Genomic DNA, 22155 nt, shown 5'->3' on the forward strand with positions numbered 1-22155 from the left:
TCCAACTGTGCTAGGGAATGTGACTGTGGGAGCCCATCCACCCACTATTTCCACTTCCCACAGGCCAAATGCTGAGCAGTCACTGTTTGGGCAGCACTGGGCATGTGCCAGTATGCACCTGTGAGATGGCCAATGGTGCTGTCTGTGCTCCAGGCAGCAGCTGCCTTATGTTTTTTCATCCTGGGAGTGTGTTTCATACTGGGAGGGTGTGTTTTTGTGGTGATGTCCCTTAGCATGGGGGAGTTGGTGCCATAATGCCTGGAGAATCTTTCTACAGTCTTGGATCAGTCTCTCTCTGGTGTGACCAGGTATGACATGGGGTAAGCTATGCTCAGAAATGTAGGATAGGATGGAAAGACTAATGAAAAGTGACATGCATCTGGCTCTGAAAAGATTTATGTTGGTGTTGGTATAAACCTCTGTTTTGTCCCATGTAGAAAACACCGTGCTTGATCTTCTACCACAAATGCCCACGGTAAGTGGGGTGATGGGAAGCAGAGGTGTTACTGACATATGGAGCTCTGTTTCCAGTTACATTTTTAAGCATATGCAGGATCAGATTTTAACCCAACAGCACTCATCCCAGGGGCATCGCAGAGGGCAGAATTTGACACACAGAGTTCATGCGCTGCGCTGTTCAGAACTTGCTCAGATTTAGAAAGGAAAGAAGAACTCGCCCAGATGCGAGGTGTTTTCCCCACAGATTGCTCCAATGTTTAAGAATAACCAAGCTGAGCATTTTTGTGTTGAGACCATGGCACAGACATTCAATAACTAATTGTTACACTGCCCCAAGGGACGGAAATTGTGAGGAGATGAATTTCAAGTTTTCCTAGAAGTGGACCAAAATCTTGAGGCAGCATCCACTGCATATTGGAGACCCTGTGTGGGGCAGGGCATGCCCTGATGGAGGGAGACATAAGGCCATTCAGTGGCTTCCAAGCAAATGCTAGGTGCCATGCCAGCTACCATATCCATACCTCTGGCAGGCGATTGTGTGCTGGACCCATTCTAAAGAATGGGAAACAGAGAAAAATGCAGAGTGACTGACCAGGAGCTGTACAGTGAGGCAATGGCAGACCCAGAATTAGAGTTCTTACTTATGTGGCTTGGTAGGGCCTTATTACATGGGTCATTTTGGGTGTCTCCTGGAGCTCTTAACCCCTGGACTGTCCATGCATTAACACCTTAAAGTGTTTTTAAGCGCTCATTATGCAGCTTAAAATTAAGCCACTCAAGGGCAGGATTATCGCTGATCTACACTACTCATCTCCTGTTCCATGGGTAGTTGCAGCCACTCCCCACAGATATGCCACCCAAGCTGAAGTCCTCCAGTATCCCAGGAGCTCTCACGCCCCTGCCTGTAGAGCCGGGATAGAAGCCTGTCCTGGCTCACCGGCCCTCTAGTGGCCACTCAAAGCTGCAGCTCCTAGTCCTGTCCCGGCTCACCAGGCCTCTATGGCAAGTCACAGCCGTGCAAATGGGGAACAGTCGGAGAAGGCTTCTAGAGTAAGGGTGTGACTGCTCCCAACTCCAAGCTAGCAATAGCACCAAACAACTTTTGTGCGGCTCACGGCGTAAGGTGCACATGCAGCAGCCATGCTGACTTCACTGCATTGCAAGTAAATGATAGAAGGAGAGAAACGTTCCCTTTTCCACTGCCTGACTGACCCCAGCTGTTTTGCATCACTTGCAATCTGTGGTAACAGGCAGCACTCAAGGGAACAGCATGCAACATCTTTTTAACTTGCCAGTGCCCCAGGGCTTTGGGGCACTGGCAGCCATGACTGACTAAAGCACTTATGCCCTTGTGTAACTCCAGTTTAAAACCTCTATCAGGGGTTGGCAACCCCTGGCATGTGTGCCAGAGCATTTTGCTTGGCACACTACAGCCAGCCCAGGCTCTGAGCACCTGCTGCTGGCTACAGAGCCCGGGCTGCCCAGAGCAGGAGGCCGGGAGGCTGCAAGTCCTGCTGTAAGCAGCCTTGGCGCTGTGTCAAGCAGCAACTGCCCAGAGCTCTGGCCGGATGTGACAGGCAGCCAGGAGGTTGCAAACAACTGCACCAGGCTCTGGACCCCACCACCGGCAACAGCTGCATGCGGCCCTGAGGTCTGTGGAGCCCCTGCCCGGCTCACTGCTGGCATGGGAGAGGCCGGGGTTGCGCTGCCCCAGCCTTTTCCCTGCTGTGTGCCCTGAGGCGTGCATGCATCCACCATTGGCCATGGAGCCAGGACAGGGCTCCGACCCCAGCGCAGCTGTTTGCACTCTGTCCACCGCCTGCTGAGAGCAGGATGGCAATGGCTGTACGTGTGCCTCGGGGTGCACAGGAGGGAAGGGGCCAGAGCGGCACAACCCCAGCCCCTGCTCCGCCGTCTGCCTGGAGGTGTCCGTGCATTTGCCACCAGCAACAAGGATTGGACCCCTCACAGCTCCCCCCCTCGTCTGCCCCTGGCACGCCAAGTCAAGGTGTGGGTTGAAATTAGGGTGTTTTTGGCACTCCAGCCAAAAATGTTACCAACCCGTCCTATCTTATGTCTGTGATAGCCGTCCCTCCATCACATCCTTGCCCTTCCCTCCATTTGTTTTTTTTAAACTTGATGGGTGATTTTTATTAATAGGGCTGGGAGATAGAAAGCTGTTCTTCCCGATTTGCTTCAGTCCAGTCTTTTCAGGGAGGGTGGACGGAGCTGGATTTCAAAATTCCCTGTATTCTGAAAGGAGGCACTTTTCCATGCAGTATCTTCTTCAGATGCCTATAAACCTAATCCTATCATGAACTGGGGTCCCAGTCTTCAGCTGGTTCCACAAAAGTCCAAGAGCTATGCCAGCTCACACCAGGTGAGGCTCCGGTCTATCTTGTTTGGCTTTTGATGCTGCAAGACAGGACTTTCTTAGAACAAACCAGAGGACCCATGTTCATATCTACAGTCACTGGTTCATTTTGTTTGTTGAGCATACAATATGAAATAAATCTCAGACATGACAGGTTAGACTGCAGCTGTGGCAAGTTGTCGGCAGTCGCTTCTACCTATTTGATTTGCAAAAGAAAAAGGGATGGATAATAACATTGGGACCAGTGATCATATGACTTTCATGTGAAAGCACCTCTGATCAGAAAAGTACAGCGTACAGAGCAATCAAAGACACTTTGATCTTGGACAAAAATTACTGAGATGTCTCAGTAGTGAACAGCATGGAAATATCTCCTATCTTGCAAGGGATGACAGATTTTGTAAAATGGAGGTGAGAAATGAATGGCCATTTTCATCGTTACCACTGGATGGCAATAAACATTAAACAGAGACTTTGAATGATCACTGTGCAAATCATACATCTCTTGTCCGTGCTCCAGAATATCTTTTGGGAGAGAAGGGGAGTGATTATAGGACACTGGCAAAAACAGAGATTTTCTAAAGGGATTATTCAGCGAGCTGACAATAAAGCAGTCAGTAAGCTTGATAGTGAGATAGTGAGACTTAACATTATTTAGCTTCTAGAAGAAATAAATCTGTACCTTCTTCCATGGAGCATGTATTCCAAACTTATTTTGTATTTCATGTTCAGCCCCAGAAGTTATCCACCCTGATCAGAATGAGAAAGGTGTATTTAGTGCTGAAAAATGATTTCATTATGGACATTGGACCTTAGTCAGCCCTATGCAGTCAGGATACAGAGTTGGGAAATAAATTAATATTTATATATAAATTGAACAGGTGATGACTGACTATTCTTGAACTACATCGAATCTGAGACTAAGTAATTGGAGCCATGAAACAATCTGAAGTGTATTATGGGGCTAAACTCAATGATATGGTTGCAGTTACTGTCCACTGGGAAGAACTTTGCCTTCATTTTTTTTCAGTTGGTAATGTCCCAATATTATAGAGTTTCTAAGTACTGGAAAACTATAGCTGTATAGTTCCACCATGCCTTTTATTATAACTCCTTATTTGTTTCTAATATTTTTAAAGAATAGCTCCTCTGAGGTTGACATTTTGCAGACTTGCACTCTTAGCTAGAGATTCAATATTTTAGAAAGTTTCGGGTCACTTCATTCAGCCCCTTGTGAATTCTTGTCTTGAGGAACAAACATACTCTTACTCTTTACAAGATGGGCCAAGACCCTATTCTGTCACATGACTTTTAGGATCCTGAAATCATGAGCAGTGAGTGTTGGGAGTCTCCTATTGGACTGGAAGAGGCCTGTGTGCCTTTAGGGTAGACTAGGGTCCACACCGGGAGGTGCACCAGACTGCCTAATGAGAGGAAAGGAGAGCTAAAGGGTGGAAGAGGTTCACCTCCTGAGCCTAGACACACTTATTTCTGTGATGAGCCATTAGTAGGCAGATTAGGACGTGGGGTTATAGGATCCTCCCAATCAAATACTCTAATAGACCCTAGTGATGCCTGAAGGAGTCATATTGAGCCACTGCAATATCCCCAGCCCTGTGCCTTAAACTTCACAAATTAGGCCCCAATACCCTGAGACTGTCTTAAAAATTAAGAGATTTGAAGAGAAGGTGGCTTGGAGCAGCTTCTTATTTATCTCCTCTGCCACGGCTGGTGGCGTTCATGGTTTCATGCTATATTTTGTGATGATGAAAGCTAAAATGCTAGAAAATGAAAGCTGAGGTTCCCTTGGGCTTTCCAGACCCAGGGCTTGCAGGAACATCACAAGATGCTCAACAGGATGGTGAGTGAAGGCTCCAGGAGAGCTACACTGGTTTATGCCTGCTGACAATCTGGCCCATCTCTTGCCTACAAGGCCTAGATCGTCTCAAGGGATGCCTGGCCTCAATAATCTCAACGGCCCTGTTTCCGCAGCTCTGCGTGTTTACTAGCCCATCGGTAACGGTGCAGGCCCTGCCGTGCTGAACTCCAGAGAGTGCTCTAGACTGTGGTTCTGAGCAAAAAAAGAGGCTGCTGTGGAAGTACTGTACTGAGCACCGGCCAGGGCCTGACAAACAATAAATAGCAATGAGAAAGTAGCCAGTCACTGCTGTTGAGCTGGGAAGGTTCCCACCACCACTGTTTTTAAGAGACTAGAAATGGTAAATGCTGCGGCATAACAGGAAACAGCGTGGGAGCCCACGTGGGAATCCTCTGCGTTGGCTGCAAGGGAACATGCCTTAACAGCGACTGATATTGGTTTAAGCAATGAGGCAAACTCATTGTAGGACAAACGATGCTGATAGAATAATTGAGGGAACTGGGTCAGATTCATCCCCTCTGTGACTCCAGGCATTTTGGTGGAGCTATGCAAGGGAGGAAGTTGGCTTCTGCCTAAAGACTCACACATGCAATTCCTGTCGACCTTGATGAGAGATGTGCATGTCTCTCCCAGGGGAGCAAGTGACCCCATAACAAGAGGACGCGCTGGAAAATAACATCCAGAGAGCTGTGAGCGCCGCCTAGGGAGCAAGCAAGGCAAACACTACAACAGTTCACAATTTTTTCGAGAGTTCAACATTGACAGGGCAGCAGCAAGGTCAGCTTGTCACTGGCATCCAGGGCATTTCTTAAGACTTCAGGTCTGAACAGGCAGAAAGAGGAGGATAGATGTTGTCCTGGTCCCCCTCTCACTTGGAGGGGGCTAGGTCAAGGCCAAGCCCTGTGTCCAGTCTCCCCAGTAGCTCAAAAAATCAAAAGCTTTATCATACCTGTTCTATGCTATTTCGTCCACAAGCTGGGCTGGGAGTGAGCTCACTGCAGTGGAGGACTGACCCCTCGGCATTTACAGGATTAAAATATGCACCTTTTATCCTGAATTATGCTAATTTATTACCCCCAAGTAATCTAAGAATTAATTTATCTCACTGCTCTGCAAACATTGAACATGACAGTCAGTAGCATATTGGGGGGTAGGCACCAGAGCACCAGTCCTGGGTGCTTGCTTACAGTGGGCATGAGAACAGCAGTCACCCCAGCTAGCCCAGCCCCTGCCCAGGCACGTGGTCCCTTGGGGAGGGCAGATTAGAGCAGCCCCCCGGTTGCCTTCATCTGCAATGTGGGTGAGGCAATTAGTCAGTGAGTCCTGAGCTCTGCTCCTTCTCTGCTGCAGCAAAGAGTCAGGACCACTGTTTACCAAGACTTCTTGTTCCTCACGCTTTTATAAAGCAGACCATAAAATAACTGGATCCAACTTTCCCATCACACACCTTGCGATCTCACTTATGCATCTGCATCAAGGACAGAAAAGAGGGACCCCTCAGAGACCTCGTGAAGAAGCCATCAATCAGACACAGTCATCCAGAGAATTAAGGCACTAACCTGTCACCTTGCAGACGTCAATCCCAATTTGACACAGGGGGTGGATAATGCTCTATGTTAAGTAGTTTCATCTTCCTCTCTCACGGACCTTTGTTCCCATCATAAAGGACACCATGCTACGTGGTAGTCTGCTTTAAAGACACCTCCAAACTAGAGCTATTACAGGTCAGGATTCAAATGTATTTGGCTGAGCTGAATAACAGGGAAGCTTCCTCACTCAAAACACAACTACAGCACCCACATGCAAACTACCTGGGCTTCAGCAATGCCTCCCTTTCACAGGCTGTGGGCTTAAACACCCTTTTCAGTCCATTTTATTTTTTAAAAAATCATGGTTTTTTGAAACATAAGCAGTGCTCTGCTCTCTTCATGCCCTTTTTAACAGGCAGCAGGGTCACAGGTGTCTCTCCTTCCCGTGGTGTAGGTCACTTCACTTACAGAGGGGATGAGAACAGCAGTCACCCCAGCCAGCCCAGCCCCGGCCCAGGCACGTGGTCCCTTGCGGATGGCAGATTAGAGCAGCCCACCAGCTCTGAATGACACAAGTGACATGTAAAACCTATCTTGGAAGCTGATTCAGTCACCACTGACTTACTCCCACCTGATAATTACAGGTCACATCCTGAGACCCTCATGGGGGTTTTACTCATTTGGTAATGACGCCAATCTCACCCCCAACCTGGACTTGAATGGTTGTTTTGTGCATGTTAAGGACCCAAACTAGACTAAGGTCTTTAGTATTTAGCTCCACAGTAATTCTCAGTTTCATCATTTCCCCCGCAAGGAAATCCAGAATCTAAGCATTAGCATTACTGGGGCTTTGGAAAGAACAAAATGAAGCGGTACTTATTCCATTCACAAGACTGGAGAGTATACACAGAAAGGATGGAGGGGGTTGGAGGGATGGAGGGGGTTCAACCAGCAACCAGTGGTGCTGGTTGAACCACTCATTCATTCAGACAGCATTTTGCATCAGAAAACCATTTGTTCCTCTGAATGGTTCTTTCCCCCCACAGAGCACTGTTCTCCCCATCTTTTTTCACAAGAGCCTGACTTATTGCTTGGACTGATTATTTTGTGTAGAGCTAATTATTTATGATTTGTTCTCAAGACCCCTGACTTATGAGTCATCCCTACATTGATCAATGGACCTGTCCAGGAAATGCTTTCATGCCTGAGTAAAGTTACTTGCAGATGCAAGTGTTTGCAGAACCAGATGTCTTCATCATTTAAAAACTAAAACATGCCAATATTATCACAAACATTTACTATAACCACTATAGCCACCATTCCAACTTAAGCTAACACCCGGTACATTGGGTGGGGGTAAAGGATACCTCCCAGAGCCGCTACAAACCTTCTGCAAAGCGCCTTTCCTCAACCTGCCTCGCTAATAAAATGAGTGCATCCAACACTAAATAACTACGGTGCTTTGTTTTAAAATCCAAATGTAATTTCCTCTCAGAGGAGAGGAGAGAAGGAAAGAACAACGTGTGGTGGACGTTCGTCACGCTGTTCCAAGTAGCATGGATGATACCACGATACGGCAGGAGAGGGCATAACAGAAAAACCTGAACAGATGGGAATGGGAGTTTGGGTCGGTTAAGACTAAAGGAAGGGGCCCGACAAGAGAAGAAGATAGGCTGCAAAGGCAGAATCACGCTGTCGTTGTAGTAGTCCTACTGAGAGATGTCTAAGGCCCGTCCAGTCTTACCTCATGCCTTGCACAGGCCATACAACTCCAACCAATGACTTCTGCGTTGATCCTAATAACTCATTAACCCTTGGGGCTAAGCTAAAGTGGATCTTTTAGAAACACCGTCTCTTGATGTTAAGTGATGTGAAAACCACTGTATCTCCTGGGGAGCTCTTCCACGGGTTCATTTCCCCACGCTGCTAAAAAAACCCAACAACAACAAAAAAGCCTTGAATTTTTCAAGCTTCAACCTTTCTACTGAAAAGCCATCATAGGGGGATCTTACACATCTCCCGTCTTCACAGCTAAATTCGGGGGGGAAAAACGCGTTATTTAGACAATGTAAATTTCTGCATTTACCTTTTTGCTTATTTAAAAACCGCAGCTGGTGTGAAGCTAAGGGACTTCTTTTCTCAGAGTCCTTGGAAGACAGTTTACTTTGGTTAACAACCGTTTCTTCGATTGGTTTCTTCAGAATTATTCTTTCTTTTAGTTCTTCAGTACTGACGGCAGAGGCGGGCGGCTCAACACTTACTTTGGGCGCAACAAAAGAGCATTTCAGATAGGACGCGGACTCTGCTAGGTTTTCCCTGTTCATCCTACTCTCTGTTGTGTTACTTACTTCATAGTCTGAAGCATCGGCTCGGGAACCGTTCTCTTCCTGGATTATGTCCATAATTATCGGTTTCATCAGAGGAGAATCTTGCTCCCTCTTTGGACTTTCTTCAGAGGCCGAAGAGGCATCGCATGACTCGATGATCAGTTCACTGTCGAGCTCGGCTTCGCGCTCTTCCCTCAGGATGCTGTACTGTATGGAAGGGGAGGCAGGCGATGGAGGAGGCCCGCCAATATGACTGAAGGTCATGTAGTTGGAGTGCAGCACCTCCTCTGCGGCCAGTGGGTCTTCAGAGACAAGTTCAATCTCCGAGTCTCCGGATTCAGCACTGCTGGCTTCGTTGTCTGGGGGCGCTGAAGCAGCCGGGCGCCCAGGTTTGGCTTTCTGATCTGTTTTTTCTGCATAAACACCCTGTGATCGCTGGGCTTCAGCAGCTTCAAAGGTAAAGCCCTTTGCTTCTTTAATGGCACTGATGAGCTCATCCTCGGAGAGGCTGCATTTCCCTTGAGATTCGGAGCCAGACGGTTCTGTCATCCCGCGTGAAGAAAAACAGAAAGACAGACAGAAAGTTATTAACACAGCTGACTTCGGAGTGCTTAGGCAACAGACACAATAGATGTAAAGCAGCCAGGCAGAATAAGAATAATACCGAGTTTCCTTATGCCTTTGCAAAGGAAATAAGCATCATTCTCACTATTTTACTGATGGAAAATGGACACACACAGTAGAAGTGCCTTGTGCAAGGTGCCTCAATAATGGAAGCTTAGCTCTGCTTTTAAAACGGAAACTTCAAGTTCAAAATCAGGCACCTCAATATACATGTGCACGCGCGCACACAGAAAGCATTTTAAAATCACTCTTCACAACTTCTACAGAAAAAAATAAAACAGTAGCAATCTCTTAGCAACAGCTATTTATCTTTCGGGGGTTTGTACACAACAGGTACCGTGCTTTTTAAGACAGAAATAGTCTTCTTCCGCTGCACAACACAGTTGGGATTGCGTTCCCAGTGTCGTGGATTAGAAAGATGCATCCAACGTGAGCTGTGCATCAAATATGATGTTCGTGATGCCCGTGGTGGTATTTAAACATTCACCAGAACAACAGCTGAATAAATAAATCAAGCCTTTCATTCAGCTCTTACTGGGACAAACTCGCACTGGAGCCAGTGAGGACTGGTTTAGATTAAGTCTCAATGGCACATGAGCAAAGACCTCATGATTTGGACTGACATAATTTGACCCTTTTAGGTCTATATCTGACATTTTAATTCATCTCCATCTGGATACAAAGGAGCAAATCCACTGACTACAGTGTGGGCTTTGGGTCTGAGGAAATTAGGTCTTTCTGGATCATTCATAAGCATCTATTGTGAGGTTTCCAAGTAGAAGCCAGATACTTCTGGCTGTTTCTTAAAACAGCTATTTATCTTTATGTAATAACAAAACTTTCTAAAAGTATCCATTATAAAGGCATGTGCATGTTGTAAGTGAAATCAGTGCTTGACTGCAACCTTCATGCTCTCTCCATGTAGCTTTTTTGTGCATTTGTCAGAGATTGTATGCATTGCATCTGATAATCTCCCACTTGCCTGCCTGACCTTCACCACTTGTATTCTAGGCCAGGTACCATGTCCACCTCTGTGTTTGTACAGTACTTATGTACACCGGTGTATTGACCATACAAAGGCTTTGCCTGGTGCCACAATCAGGTACTAATAACAACAAAGTGAATGAAGGATGAAGGGTCATCATGTTCTTTCCACCTTTAACCTAAACCCACTTACCGCCTCCCTTTCTCCTAAGCTTCTGCACTCATCTCCTCTGTCCTAAGCCAAGCCCCTCTCCAGCAATCTATCCCTACCCAGCAAAGCAGTTAAGCATGGGCTTAACTTTAAATCACTGGGACTTGAGTGTGCACCTTCAAGTAAGCATATGCAAAACTTCTGCATATGCTTATTTATAAGATGCCTCCCTAAGGCCCCTCATTTTGATCCTTTGACAAATTCATAGACATGGACAGATCTAAGATTTTGAAAAGGAAGGTGCAGATGGTGTGGCACATCATCCCACAATGCATATTTTAACACAATGCATATTTTTCTCCAGTTAAAGAAAAACTAGATGCTTACTAATATGCTAGGAGCAAGCAAAAACAAACAGAAATGAATGGAGTGTGCACTCATTTGCTACCTTATGTATAAAGTTTAAAAAAGCACACTGAACTAGGCAAAAAATAGTCAAAGGACATTGGATCAGTAGTCCTGTAGTCATTATAGTTAAATGTACGTCTCTTCTTCAGATTCAAAAAACAAAATCTAGCCCTCCTGAGTGTCTTGACAGTGCCTCCAATATTTCAGTGTCAGTCATTTCTACACCTGAATTAATATTACCACACCTGAGTTCAGGTTTTTTTTGGTAGAGCTACAAATAGTCTGCAGGATGGTGAAACAGAAGACAGACATTACCAGTAATGACTAGCAAAGACAGCAACGTTGCAAAAGAAATGTTAGTTTGAATAGTGGATCCTCAAGACCATTTAAAAGGAGAGAAGGTTGTTAACATCTGTTGAGTGGCAAGAGCTTAGCCTGAATCAGGGAGATGACAATGAGCCATAAAGCCAAGTGACTCTCAGCACTGCCTGAAATTCTGAAGTTTGGGTGGAGTAGGTATTAAAGGGGAGTGCAACTGCACCACTGCATCCCCCCCCCCCCCCCCCAATCCATCCCTGTTCACAGGTATCATTTTACTACCAATAAAATAATTTAGATAACAGCAGAACTGACCCAACTCCTTAAACATTCGGTTGGTTGATTTTTAAAAAAAAATTCTCTCTTCACTTCCCGGCTTGTACTGGAAACAAAAGTGCTGAGATATTGCAAGCGAAGCTGTGCTCCCCATCAATTTTCTGTGACCAGCTGGAAGCAGAAACTGCATGTGAAGCAGAGCAAGGGAAAGACATCACAGGATTTTCTACCTGGGCTACTCTTGTGTAGATAAGCAGACAACACTGCATTGTATCAGTGAACTCTTATATTTGATGAAAAAAAATCACAAAGATGCTGAAAATCAATGGAAAATATCCCAGAGAACATGCAATGGATAAAACTTGCTGCATAACAGCAGGCACCAATACTAATTCCCTAGGGCTGCCCTTCATTTTAGAGGGGCAGCAAAATAGCAAATCATTGCAAAGCTATGTAAACTACCCCACCCCACACTGGAGAGTCAATAGGTTCAGACAGACCATTCAGACCCCATGGACTATGTTAGGGTACTCTTCCAAAACAGATTTCAGACCCATGGGAAATTAACCCATCACTAGAAATATAAATCTAGAGTCTGTAGATCTTCCTTTCCAGGAGTGAAAAGGGATCAGAAATCAGGCACATCTCCCCACAGCACTAACTTAACTGGCTTCTCCATCCCTCCTTGCAGCCCCTACACATAGTGTTGTGTAGGGGAAGTAGCCAGAGGCTGTGTGCTACGACACACACAGCTGCTGGCTAGCACCTTGGAGACCCCTGCCAGGTGGAAGATAGATTAGAGCAGCCTTGGGACTGCTCTAATTGTCTCCAGAGCCCAAACTAGGGTAAAAGAGCATCAGGATCGAGCACCGCTGCCTTGTTCTGCCCAGCACAAACAAAGCCCAGAATCCAGCCCAACATTTTACTTGTATTTAATTGCATATGATTTAATGCAGCGTTCGCTCAAGACTGGAATACACATTCCTCCTCATCCAAAGCCAAATAGAGGCGCTTTTGTTCTGCAAAGTCCGTGGTACCGTGCACTGGGAAATAAACCATGGGGCCAAACATATTCTTGGAACTGGGCCATGGCTGGGTCAGTGAAGTAGAAATGATTCTTGCCTCCCCACGAGGGCTCTGAGCAGTGCTGCTCTTCACTTCCATCTTCCTCTCTCTTTTACTGGCTATGACAGGATCAGGGCTGCAGGACTGTCCACAATGAATCATCAGGCATCCCCCCACCCCGGTCCCCTGCACCCGGTTCCTCTGCCCATCTCACCGGAGCAGCCTTGTGAAGGGCACAGCATTATCCCTCTGCCAGCCCCGTGCAGGGGCGGGACACACACAACAGGGCATCATTGTTTTTGCAAATGTTGCTTTAAATCAAGAAACCAAAGCCTTATTGCACATTGGTAGGCTGCCCGCACCAGCCCCTGCAAAACTGGTGAGGGAACAACTACATGTTTCAGCAGGGAATTCAGACAGGCTCAGGAAAGCAGGGCTGGGTGATCTGTGGATGTCAGTTGTCGTCTTGATGGTCCATGGAAATGTTGCATCCCCCACGTTCCCATCCTATCATTACCTGACTTGGACACACTTCAGTCGCTCTGCCACCCACCCTTTGCGGAGCACCCTGACACAACAGAATTGCCGTGGGTTTAGTGCAGGAGTTTTAGCTCCCATGGAAGAAACAGGCACAGTGCCCAGCTCCCCAGGGGCACAGACAACAGGAGAGGGAGCCAGGAAAATAGTGCAGGCAGAGCCAAGGGGCTTCATGGGCAATGTGATTCGATAGCCAGTGCCCTCCTTCTCCCAGGGCCTAATCCACAGGCTGGTTACAAGCAGGTTGCCTTGCCTGCTAGCCTCTGTAGGTGGGCTTTTGCTCCCTGCAGAGCCCCTCAGCCGGTCCCCGCAGGTAACTCAGTCCTTAGGCCACAAACAAACCAACAAATAAACTCAAAAAAACCCTCTTGTCCTGTCTCGGGCACTTGAGAAGGGGCTTTTTGGCTCTGGCTCCCAGCATAGCAGCTTGGCCCACTTCTCCTAGCAAGTAATTGCATTCACAGCTTGCTTCCTCCTCTCTCTAATTCTTCTGGGAGCTTTTAAAAGCTCCTAGCAGGAGACTCCTTCTCTATCTAAGTGCCCTGCAGGTGGGCTAACTCAACAGGGACTCCTGTTCATTCTTAAAGGGACAGATTGCCGTATTACACCAGCCACACAGACTGTGCTGGGGGGCCGGATTTGCTCCCAAGGAGAGAAAACCAGGGAAGCCATGGTAATGCTGCAACGAATCCTTGTGTGAATGCGTGGAGGGCATTATAGGCTATTAGCAAACCCATTAATCCATAATACTGACCCACGCAATACTAAGCTATGGTTATGAAATATGATTATCAAATATCATGATGGTTCTGAAACAAGACTTTTACAGTCATTAAAGGCTACAAAAATAACAATTAATGCCTGGGGGTTTTTAATTTCCTTTCAGTGCACAAAACATTAAATTAATGAAATGAAAATTACTTGGAAATCAAATAGAATATTTTCTAGAGAAATAAAGGAAAAGTAGAACTTCAAACTTAATGACTATTGAGAAATTCCTGCTAAACTTCATTATCAGAGACCTACTGCTTCAGAGGGCTCCTTTAACTTCTATTCAAAGCACATGGTTAATTTTGAGTGAACTTAGAGCATCTGCTTAAAGGAAAGCCATAGAGCAGGTCAAAATTTGGACTATTACGGTAGGGACAGAAGTTACATGTAAACCAGTTTAAGTGATCAGAAACTAGTTTAAACCTGTAACAGAACAGAAGTTCAGTGCACATAAACTGGTTTAAAAATGGCCGAAACTGGTTTGGGATAAGCCTGGTTAAATGCAGTATCAGACTTAACTGATTTAGGTCAAACTGGTTTATGGAACTTCTGTCTCAGACTCCTTCCTGGTTCAAGTTAAATCAGAGTCCCCCTGTATCCCAGCATGCTTTGCAGCCCTGGGTTGGGCTGTGCTGTCTGCTCCAGAGAGCAGGGCTGGCCCCACCCCTCTGCTACGTAGCTGGGGCAGTGAGGGCAGGCTGACAAGGGGATGGAGGTGGGAAACCCAGCTGGCACAGCCCAGTCTGCCTGGCAGGGGCAGAGCAGCCCCCACCAGACTTTTCCCCACTGGAGTGGGGGTTGTCTCCCCTCTCTCCCACTGGCATGGGGACTCCAGCTGGGGTCTGATCAAGCTTTCCCCCGCACTGGCCACTCACATGGCAGGGGGTATGGCTGGTGCTGCCTGGACTGTGCCTCAGGTGAAAGGGAGGCAGGGAGGGGGATTAAACCCCACACCTCCCCTCTCTCCCACCAGCACAGGGACCCCAGTCTTGGTCTGCCTGGCTTCCCTGCGACTGCCGACTTGCATGGTGGGGTCGTGGCCAGAGCTGGCCTGGGCAGCAGCCAGCAGTGGGGAAAGCCAGGCAGACCCCAACTGGGATCCCCATGCTGGTGGGAGAGAGAGGATCTAGTGTCCCCTGGCTTCTAGCTTGAGCCACTGCAGGCATATGGCTGCATTTCTAAATCAAAAGTGAATGTCTATTCACTTGCAAATTGGTTCGATCTACGAAGGTTAGACTAAACTGCAAAGATTGAATCAGTTCAGGCTCAGGCTTTTTGAATGTCTGTACTTAGCCTGAATCTAATGGGAAATATTGATATTTCAAAGTTTGTTCTCATTTTGGTTTTCAACATTTTTAAATTTCAGGCAAAGTGGAAAATACGTTTTTGGAGAATACATTTTAGAAACATCAAGATTTCACTTTTTAAAATTGAATTACATTTTCAAACTTTAAAATGGCATGAGGTTAGGGCTTATAATTTTTATATTGCTTTCATTAGGCTCCTATACACGTGTAGGGAGCTTGCTCCGACCCACTGGAAATTCAGCGCATCAGAGCAGACTCGATTAATCAAGTCTGCTGGAGCATGGAAATTAATGTGCACCAGCAGACTCTAGCATCATGTGTATCAGCACCCCCGTGCTGAAAAATGATGGCAGGGCGCTTTGAACTAAAGCTCGTTCGATGAGTTTTAGTTCAAAGCACCTGCTGCCATTTTTCAGTGTGGGGACACTGATACCCGTGATGCTCAGGCGCTTTTAATTTGCGTGTCACACTAATTAAAGCACCCCCCACGCCTCCCAGAACACATGTAAAACTGTCCATAATTTTTACATTATTTAATACTGTATAGTAGGGAGTGCACAGGTAGACATTAACCACTACTCTTATGAGTGACACATCAAAAATGTCACTGATTCTCATGGGGTACTTCAATCACCCTAACACCTGCTGGGAGGGCAATACAGCAGTGCACAGACAGTCCAGGAAGTTTTGGGAGAGTGTTGAAAAGGTGTTGGAGAGGCCAACTAGGGGCCATGCTCTTCTTGACCTGTTGTTCACAAACAGGGAAGAATCGATGGGGAATGTAGTAGTGGGTGGCCACTTGGGTATCAGAGACCATGAGATAATTGAGTTCAGGATCCAGAAGGAAGGAGAGCAGTGGAGTAGGAACCCTGGACTTCAGAACAATGGACTTCAGTGCACTCAGGGAACTGATGGGCAGGATCCCATAGGAGGCCAGTCTGAAGGGAAAAGAAGTACAGGAGAGCTGGTTGTACTTTAAACAAAACCTTACTGAGGATGCACGAACAAATCATCCTGATGCACAGGAAGACTAGCAAGTATGGCAGAAGACATCTTGGCTTATCAGGGAACTCTTCTGTGAGCAAAAAAACAAAAAGGAAGCTTACAAGAAGTGGAAACTTGGACAAACAACTAGGCAAGAATATAAGAATATTGCATGGGCATGCAGGGATGAAGTCAGAAAGGCCAAAATGCAATTGGAGTTGCAGCTAGCAAGAGATGTGAGGATAACAAGGAGGGTTTCTACAAGTATGCCAGTAGCCAGTGGAGGATCAGGGAAAGTGTGAGTCCCTTACTGAATGGGAGAGGCAACCTACTGAGAGATGATGTAGAAGAGCAGTTATACATTTGATGGGGGTTTAGTCCTCAGGGTCTTATTCTATGCCCCCTAAATTGAAACGGTGGGTTTTTAATTGAAACCCACCATTTCAATTTTTCCATCATGCTATGGTGAGGGGACTGATCCTTTTTTGTTGTTGTTGAAGTCAGAGCCTGTCCACAGCCGGGGGGCGAGCTGCTGGCAGAGGGCCCTGGTCCTTCCCTCCACCATGACAGTGCCCCCCAGGGCTGCCCAGGTGAGCTGCTAGTGGGCTGGATGCTGCCCCAGTTTGGAGGCAGCACCTAACCTGATCCAACTGTTCCCCATGCTCACCTGGGGAGCAGCACCCAGTAGGCTTCCAGTGGGCAGGCTCAGGGAAGAGTTGGATCAGGCTGGGAGCAACAATGCAGCTGTCAGGTCACTCACTGTCTGTGGGAGATGCGGGCAGGCTCTGCAGAAAAAAAGAATGGGGTCCCTCGCTGCATGAGGTGCTGGAAGCCTGGGTGGGCTAGAGGAAGCATTGTATCAGGCACCTTCAAGCTGGGGCAGCACCCGGCCAGCTAGCAGCCCACCCAGACTTTCAGCACCCCATGCACCACCACTAGCAATCCCAGACACCCTCCTGTGGCCTTCCCATGCTGCCCCAGGGGCAAGACAGCCCATTCCTGGGTGGCCCTAGGTGTTCTACTGACCACAGGAGCTTGCTGAAGTCAGAAGCAGTGAGAGGCCCAATCCCCATTTTTGGCAGAGCCTGCCCACCTCTTCCATGGCCAGGGGACGAGATGACAGCTGCACCATTGCAATATGCAACATTGCAAACTTAACTACATTGGGAGTTTACATCCAACTCATTTATAACCCCCAAAACTCCTGCACATGTACAGTGTGATGCTATTAAGCCACACAAAGTGACATTTTCATCATGTGTACATGGTAGCAGTGTCATGTGTATAAGTGCCCAAAAAGTGTAAAGTTCTCAATACCATTTTTACCTCAGTCTTCACAAGCAAGGTCATCTCCCAGACTATTGCTCCTGGCAGCACAGTTTGGGGAGGAAGTGAGCAGCCAACTGTGGTAAGAGGACAGATTAGGGACTATTTATAAAAGATGGATGTGTACAAGTCCGTGGGGCCAGATGTGACACACCCAAGGGTGCTGAAGGAGAGTAGATTCATAGATTTATAGATTCAAAGATGCTAGGGTCGGAAGGGACCTCAACAGATCATCAAGTCCGACCCCCTGCATAGGCAGGAAAGAGTGCTGGGTTCAGATGACCCCAGCTAGATGCTTATCTAACCTCCTCTTGAAGACCCCCAGGGTAGGGGAGAGCACCACCTCCCTTGGGAGCCCATTCCAGACCTTGGCCACTCGAACTGTGAAGAAGTTCTTCCTAATGTCCAACCTAAATCTGCTCTCTGCTAGCTTGTGGCCATTATTTCTTGTAACCCCCGGGGGCGCCTTGGTGAATAAAACCTCACCAATTCCCTTCTGTGCCCCCGTGATGAACTTATAGGCAGCCACAAGGTCGCCTCTCAACCTTCTCTTGCGGAGGCTGAAGAGGTCCAGGTGCCCCAGTCTCTCCTCATAGGGCTTGGCCTGCTGATGCACGATAAAGTGCCATTAGCTTTTCTGATGACTTCGTCACACTGCCGGCTCATGTTCATCTTGGAGTCCACTAGGACTCCAAGATCCCTTTCCGCCTCCATGCCACCCAGCAGGTCATTCCTTAGGCAGTAGGTATGCTGGACATTTTTCCTCCCTAGGTGCAGCACTTTGCATTTCTCCTTGTTGAATTGCATTCTGTTGTTTTCCGCCCACATGTCCAACCTGTCCAGGTCTGCTTGCAGCTGTTCCCTGCCCTCCGGCGTGTCCACTTCTCCCCACAGTTTTGTGTCATCCGCAAACTTGGACAGAGTACACTTCACTCCCTCGTCCAAGTCGCTGATGAAGATATTGAAGAGAATCAGTCCAAGGACCGAGCCCTGCGGGATCCCACTGCCCACACCCTTCCAGGTCGATACTGACCCATCCACTACGGGCTAGGATTCAGAGAGACCTCAGATTGGAGGATTGGACCAAAAGAAATCTGATGAGGTTCAATAAGGACAAGTGCAAAGCCCTGCACTTAGGATGGAACAACCCCATGCACCAGTACAGGCTGGGAGCTGACTGGCTGGGTAGCAGCTCTGCAAAAAGACCTGGGGGTTACAGTGGTCAATAAGCTGAACATGAGCTAACAATGTGCTTTTGTTGCAAAGAAGGCAAACAGCATATTGGGCTGCACTGGTAGGAGTATTGCCAGCAGATTGAGGGAGGTGATTATTCACCTCTGTTTGGCACTTGTGTGACCACATCTGGAATACTGTGCCGTTTTGCCCACCCCCCAAGAAAGGATGTGGACAAATTGGAGAGAGTCCAGCAGAGGGCAACAAAAATGGTTCAGGGGTTGGGGCACACGACTTCTGAGGAGAGGCTGAGGGAACTGGGTTTATTTAGTCTGACGAAGAGAAGACTGAAAGGCTGTTATTACATCCTCTCTAGCTCCCTGGTGACAGATGACAGAACAAGGAGCAATGGGCTCAAGTTGCAGCAGGGGAAGTTTAGGTTAGATATTAGGTCCCTTTTAACCCTAATTTTCTATGATTTTGTGATTCTGAGTGGGAAGGAGGATGCTTATCTGATGTGATGGTCCTAGGTAGTCTATGTTGGAGCTCAGAGAGAAAGCATGGTTCAGTGTTGAGGGCATTAGATGAGGATCAGGGAGTCTTACTTTTAATGGCTATCTGTAACAGAATCCCTGTGTCACTTAGGGCTAGATTTTTAATAGTTGGTAGGTGTTGCAATAAATACCTCTAAAAATCGGACCGTAAGTTACTCTAGCTGCTTACAGATGGCCTGGGGGGCCTGGGGCCTGGCATGGGCTCCGCTGGGTCCGGGACTCTGCTCTGCTCTCCCACTTCGCCTTGGGGAGCAAGGAGGCACATGGCATCAGGGCCAGGGAGTGGAGCACCACCCTGGAGCCGGTGGAGCCCATGGAGCAGTTCCCCAGAGCTGGCGGAGTCTCACTCGGGGCAGGTAGCGGCTCCTCCCTGAAGTGAGGCAAAGCAGGGATGGAGGCTGGGGCTGGGGGCTGGCGCAAGCTCCGGTGGCTCCAGGGAACTGTTCCACCCCCCAGCCTCCTCACTCCCCGAGGTGAAGTGAGGGAGCAGAGCAGTTCCTTGGAGCTGGCGGAGCCTGCGCCAGGCTCCCGCCCCTGCCTCTGCCTCGCCTCGGGGAGGAGCTTACCTTCTGTAAATGTCCCACGCCGCAGCCTAGCTCCTATCCCGGTGGGTGCACGGCCTAAAAAAGTTTGTGTGCAGCCGCACACGCACACACCTTAGAGGGAACCTTGACTGCGATCAATCAAAAGTACGTGAATACCCACACTTACAATTCAAAGGGGTCCGCACCTCCATTCAAAATTTCCAAAGGGGTCTGCACTTTCATTCAAAATTTGTAGTGGTCGGCAAATGAAAAAAGGTTGAAAATCACTAGATTAGGGCATTAAGGATTATGAGGCACTCATGTATGGTGGTACTATAGACATGCCTCTGAAGAGGGATGAAATAATAAATACTGTCAAAGTTTAGGGCAGGCCAGCAACATGGAAGAGACTGTGCCCATGGCAAGGTGACCCACTGAGCAGCACGTTAAAGATCCTATTTACAAGACTGTGTGTGTTTTCCTTTCAAAAAAATAGTTGCTTGTGATGCCGTGGGTTCCACAGAGCAGGGAGCCCCAAACCAGTGGTTCTCAACTTTTTCTCTCCCATAACTCAGCTAGAAACCCCCCCTAACAAGGTCCTGGCTGAAACCTTTGCAATGATCTCTGAAGTTTTCCATGCTGCCAGTGCCCTAACTTTGGCAATCCCTTACTAGCCCACAATTAGGCATGTCCCCTTCCCAGCCTGTATGCCTACGAAGGAGTTGCATCTGTGCAGGTCCCTTTCTTCTCCAGAACTGAGAAGGCAATTCAAAGCAGCTTGCCCTGTTGCTCTGCTTTGACATATTACAGTCAAACCAATGCAAAGTTCTCTGACCATAGAGAGAGAGAGGTAGGCAGCCATGTTAGGCTGAAGTCAGGGTAGATTTGCACCTTATAGACTCACTCTGATTTAGTTAGCCTATAAGATGTAAATCTACCCTGCCTTCTTTTATGCCACAGCCTGGAGCTGATCCCAGGAATACAGGAATAGGGAACTGAAAGGGGTGTCCTGGGCCATCGGGTCTGGTCCCCTGTGGTTGTAGGCAACCATGTGTCCAAAGAGCCTCCAGATTGCCCATTCCAGCCCCTCTCATGCATTACAGCCACCAAACACCCTCAGAGGGGGAAATGCCCCTACCCACAGGCACTGCCAACGCTCTCCCACTGCAACAGCAGAGAAATTATTGGATGAGTACATGCCCAGGTGTTCCTAGGAAAGTGCAATGCCCTGTGCTATGGAAGAAGGCTAGGATCCCCATGGTCTGCACCAATCTAGCCTAAAGAAAAACCTTCCTGTTTCCACATCTGCCCATCAATGTGTCTAACTATATGAGTGAGACCCACCCAAGCTCCAGCCAATGTTCAGTGCTTCAGAGGGCAAAAGAAACCCCACAAAAGAGCAGCAGCAGCAGCCTCCAAATTCCTCCTCTGGCTGCTGGTAGGCGAACAACACAGCTGCAGCTCAGTCTGCTCTTGGTAGGTGCTTATGTGCTCACCCCAGGATCCCTAGCAGGGATGAGCTGGACACATGCAAGGGGGTAGGGAAAACTCCTTGTCCCTAATATTCCCCCTATGTGGTCTCCCAGGGTCAGATGTAACCAACCCTTTCCTGATCCTTAGCTTTTGGTCCTGCTTACACTCAGAAGTCCTTGTTTCTAAATTAAGGTGTGCCAGTGCCCTGCTGTACTAGTGGACAATAAGGCCTTTCCAGCCTTCACATGGTCTCTGGAGACAGTCTCACCTCAGGGCTGCAAAGGAAGGGAGAAGAGCAGGGCTGTGCATGCAGGCTAGGAGCCCCTTGTTCTCCACAGGTCGGCACAGTGGGTTGGACACAACGGGTAAGGGTTTAGGGGTGTGAGTACGTTGTGCCCAATAAAGAGCTGTAGTAGAAAACTGTCCAGCCCGGGGCGCCCAGGTGTGTTTCCCAGTTGCGTTTCTGAATCACAGTACCCAGCTTGCTCTCCCCATCCCATACTGGCTGCAACACAAGCAGAGCAAAGAGCAGTAAAATCTTGCCTGGGCTGAAGATCTACTGTCATCATTCCTGTCCCCACCCCCGGGGCCCGGGCAAGGCACCATCTCAGCTGCCTGAATAGGAGGAGGATGACACAGCCGTTCTGCAGGCCCATGTAGGCAGACCTTCCTGGGTGGGCACCACCAAACCATGCCCTTAGCACTGCCCCTTAGGGTCTTTCTGTTTCTTTTTTGAATTTAATGTTGTGTTTTTTGGAGAAGGGGGAGGAGTAGTGTGTCATTGTGGGGCAGTCACAGCCCTTCTAGAGGAGAAAGGGATGCAGGCTCGGAAGGCACATTGGGAGAAGGTAGGGATCTTCCCTGGGAGCGAGGCAGGGGAGTGGGTGGACAAGAAATGGAAGAAATAGGAAGTTTCTAATACCCGGATGTAGGTGGTGGTTAGAAGGCATGGTTGGGATTAGCTGTAGGGTTTTCTGGTATGGGGCTTCAGGCCCGGAAGTGGTAGTTAAGGGATGGGGAGTTGGAGATCTCAAGTTTTGGAGACGTGGTCTGGGGAATCTATTGTTTCCTGCCTGTAGGATGTCTGTCTGTTCACTGTAAGCTGCTCTGAT

At 47.9% G+C, this 22155-nt stretch overlaps 1 protein-coding gene across 2 annotated transcripts in view; it reads right to left on the reverse strand.

Annotated features, from left to right (window-relative positions):
- The window catches only part of RTN1 (reticulon 1), a 262796-nt gene that overhangs the window by 78300 nt on the left and 162341 nt on the right, over nt 1–22155 (reverse strand). For both annotated transcript variants that reach the window (XM_019480011.2, XM_014598838.3), the window contains one exon: nt 8328–9110. In XM_019480011.2, the coding sequence (XP_019335556.1) occupies nt 8328–9110 (783 nt within the window). The remainder of the gene's footprint in view (nt 1–8327; nt 9111–22155) is intronic.

This window comes from Alligator mississippiensis, chromosome 2 (genome assembly GCF_030867095.1).
Source record: "Alligator mississippiensis isolate rAllMis1 chromosome 2, rAllMis1, whole genome shotgun sequence".
In the NCBI taxonomy this organism is placed as follows: Eukaryota; Metazoa; Chordata; order Crocodylia; family Alligatoridae; genus Alligator; species Alligator mississippiensis.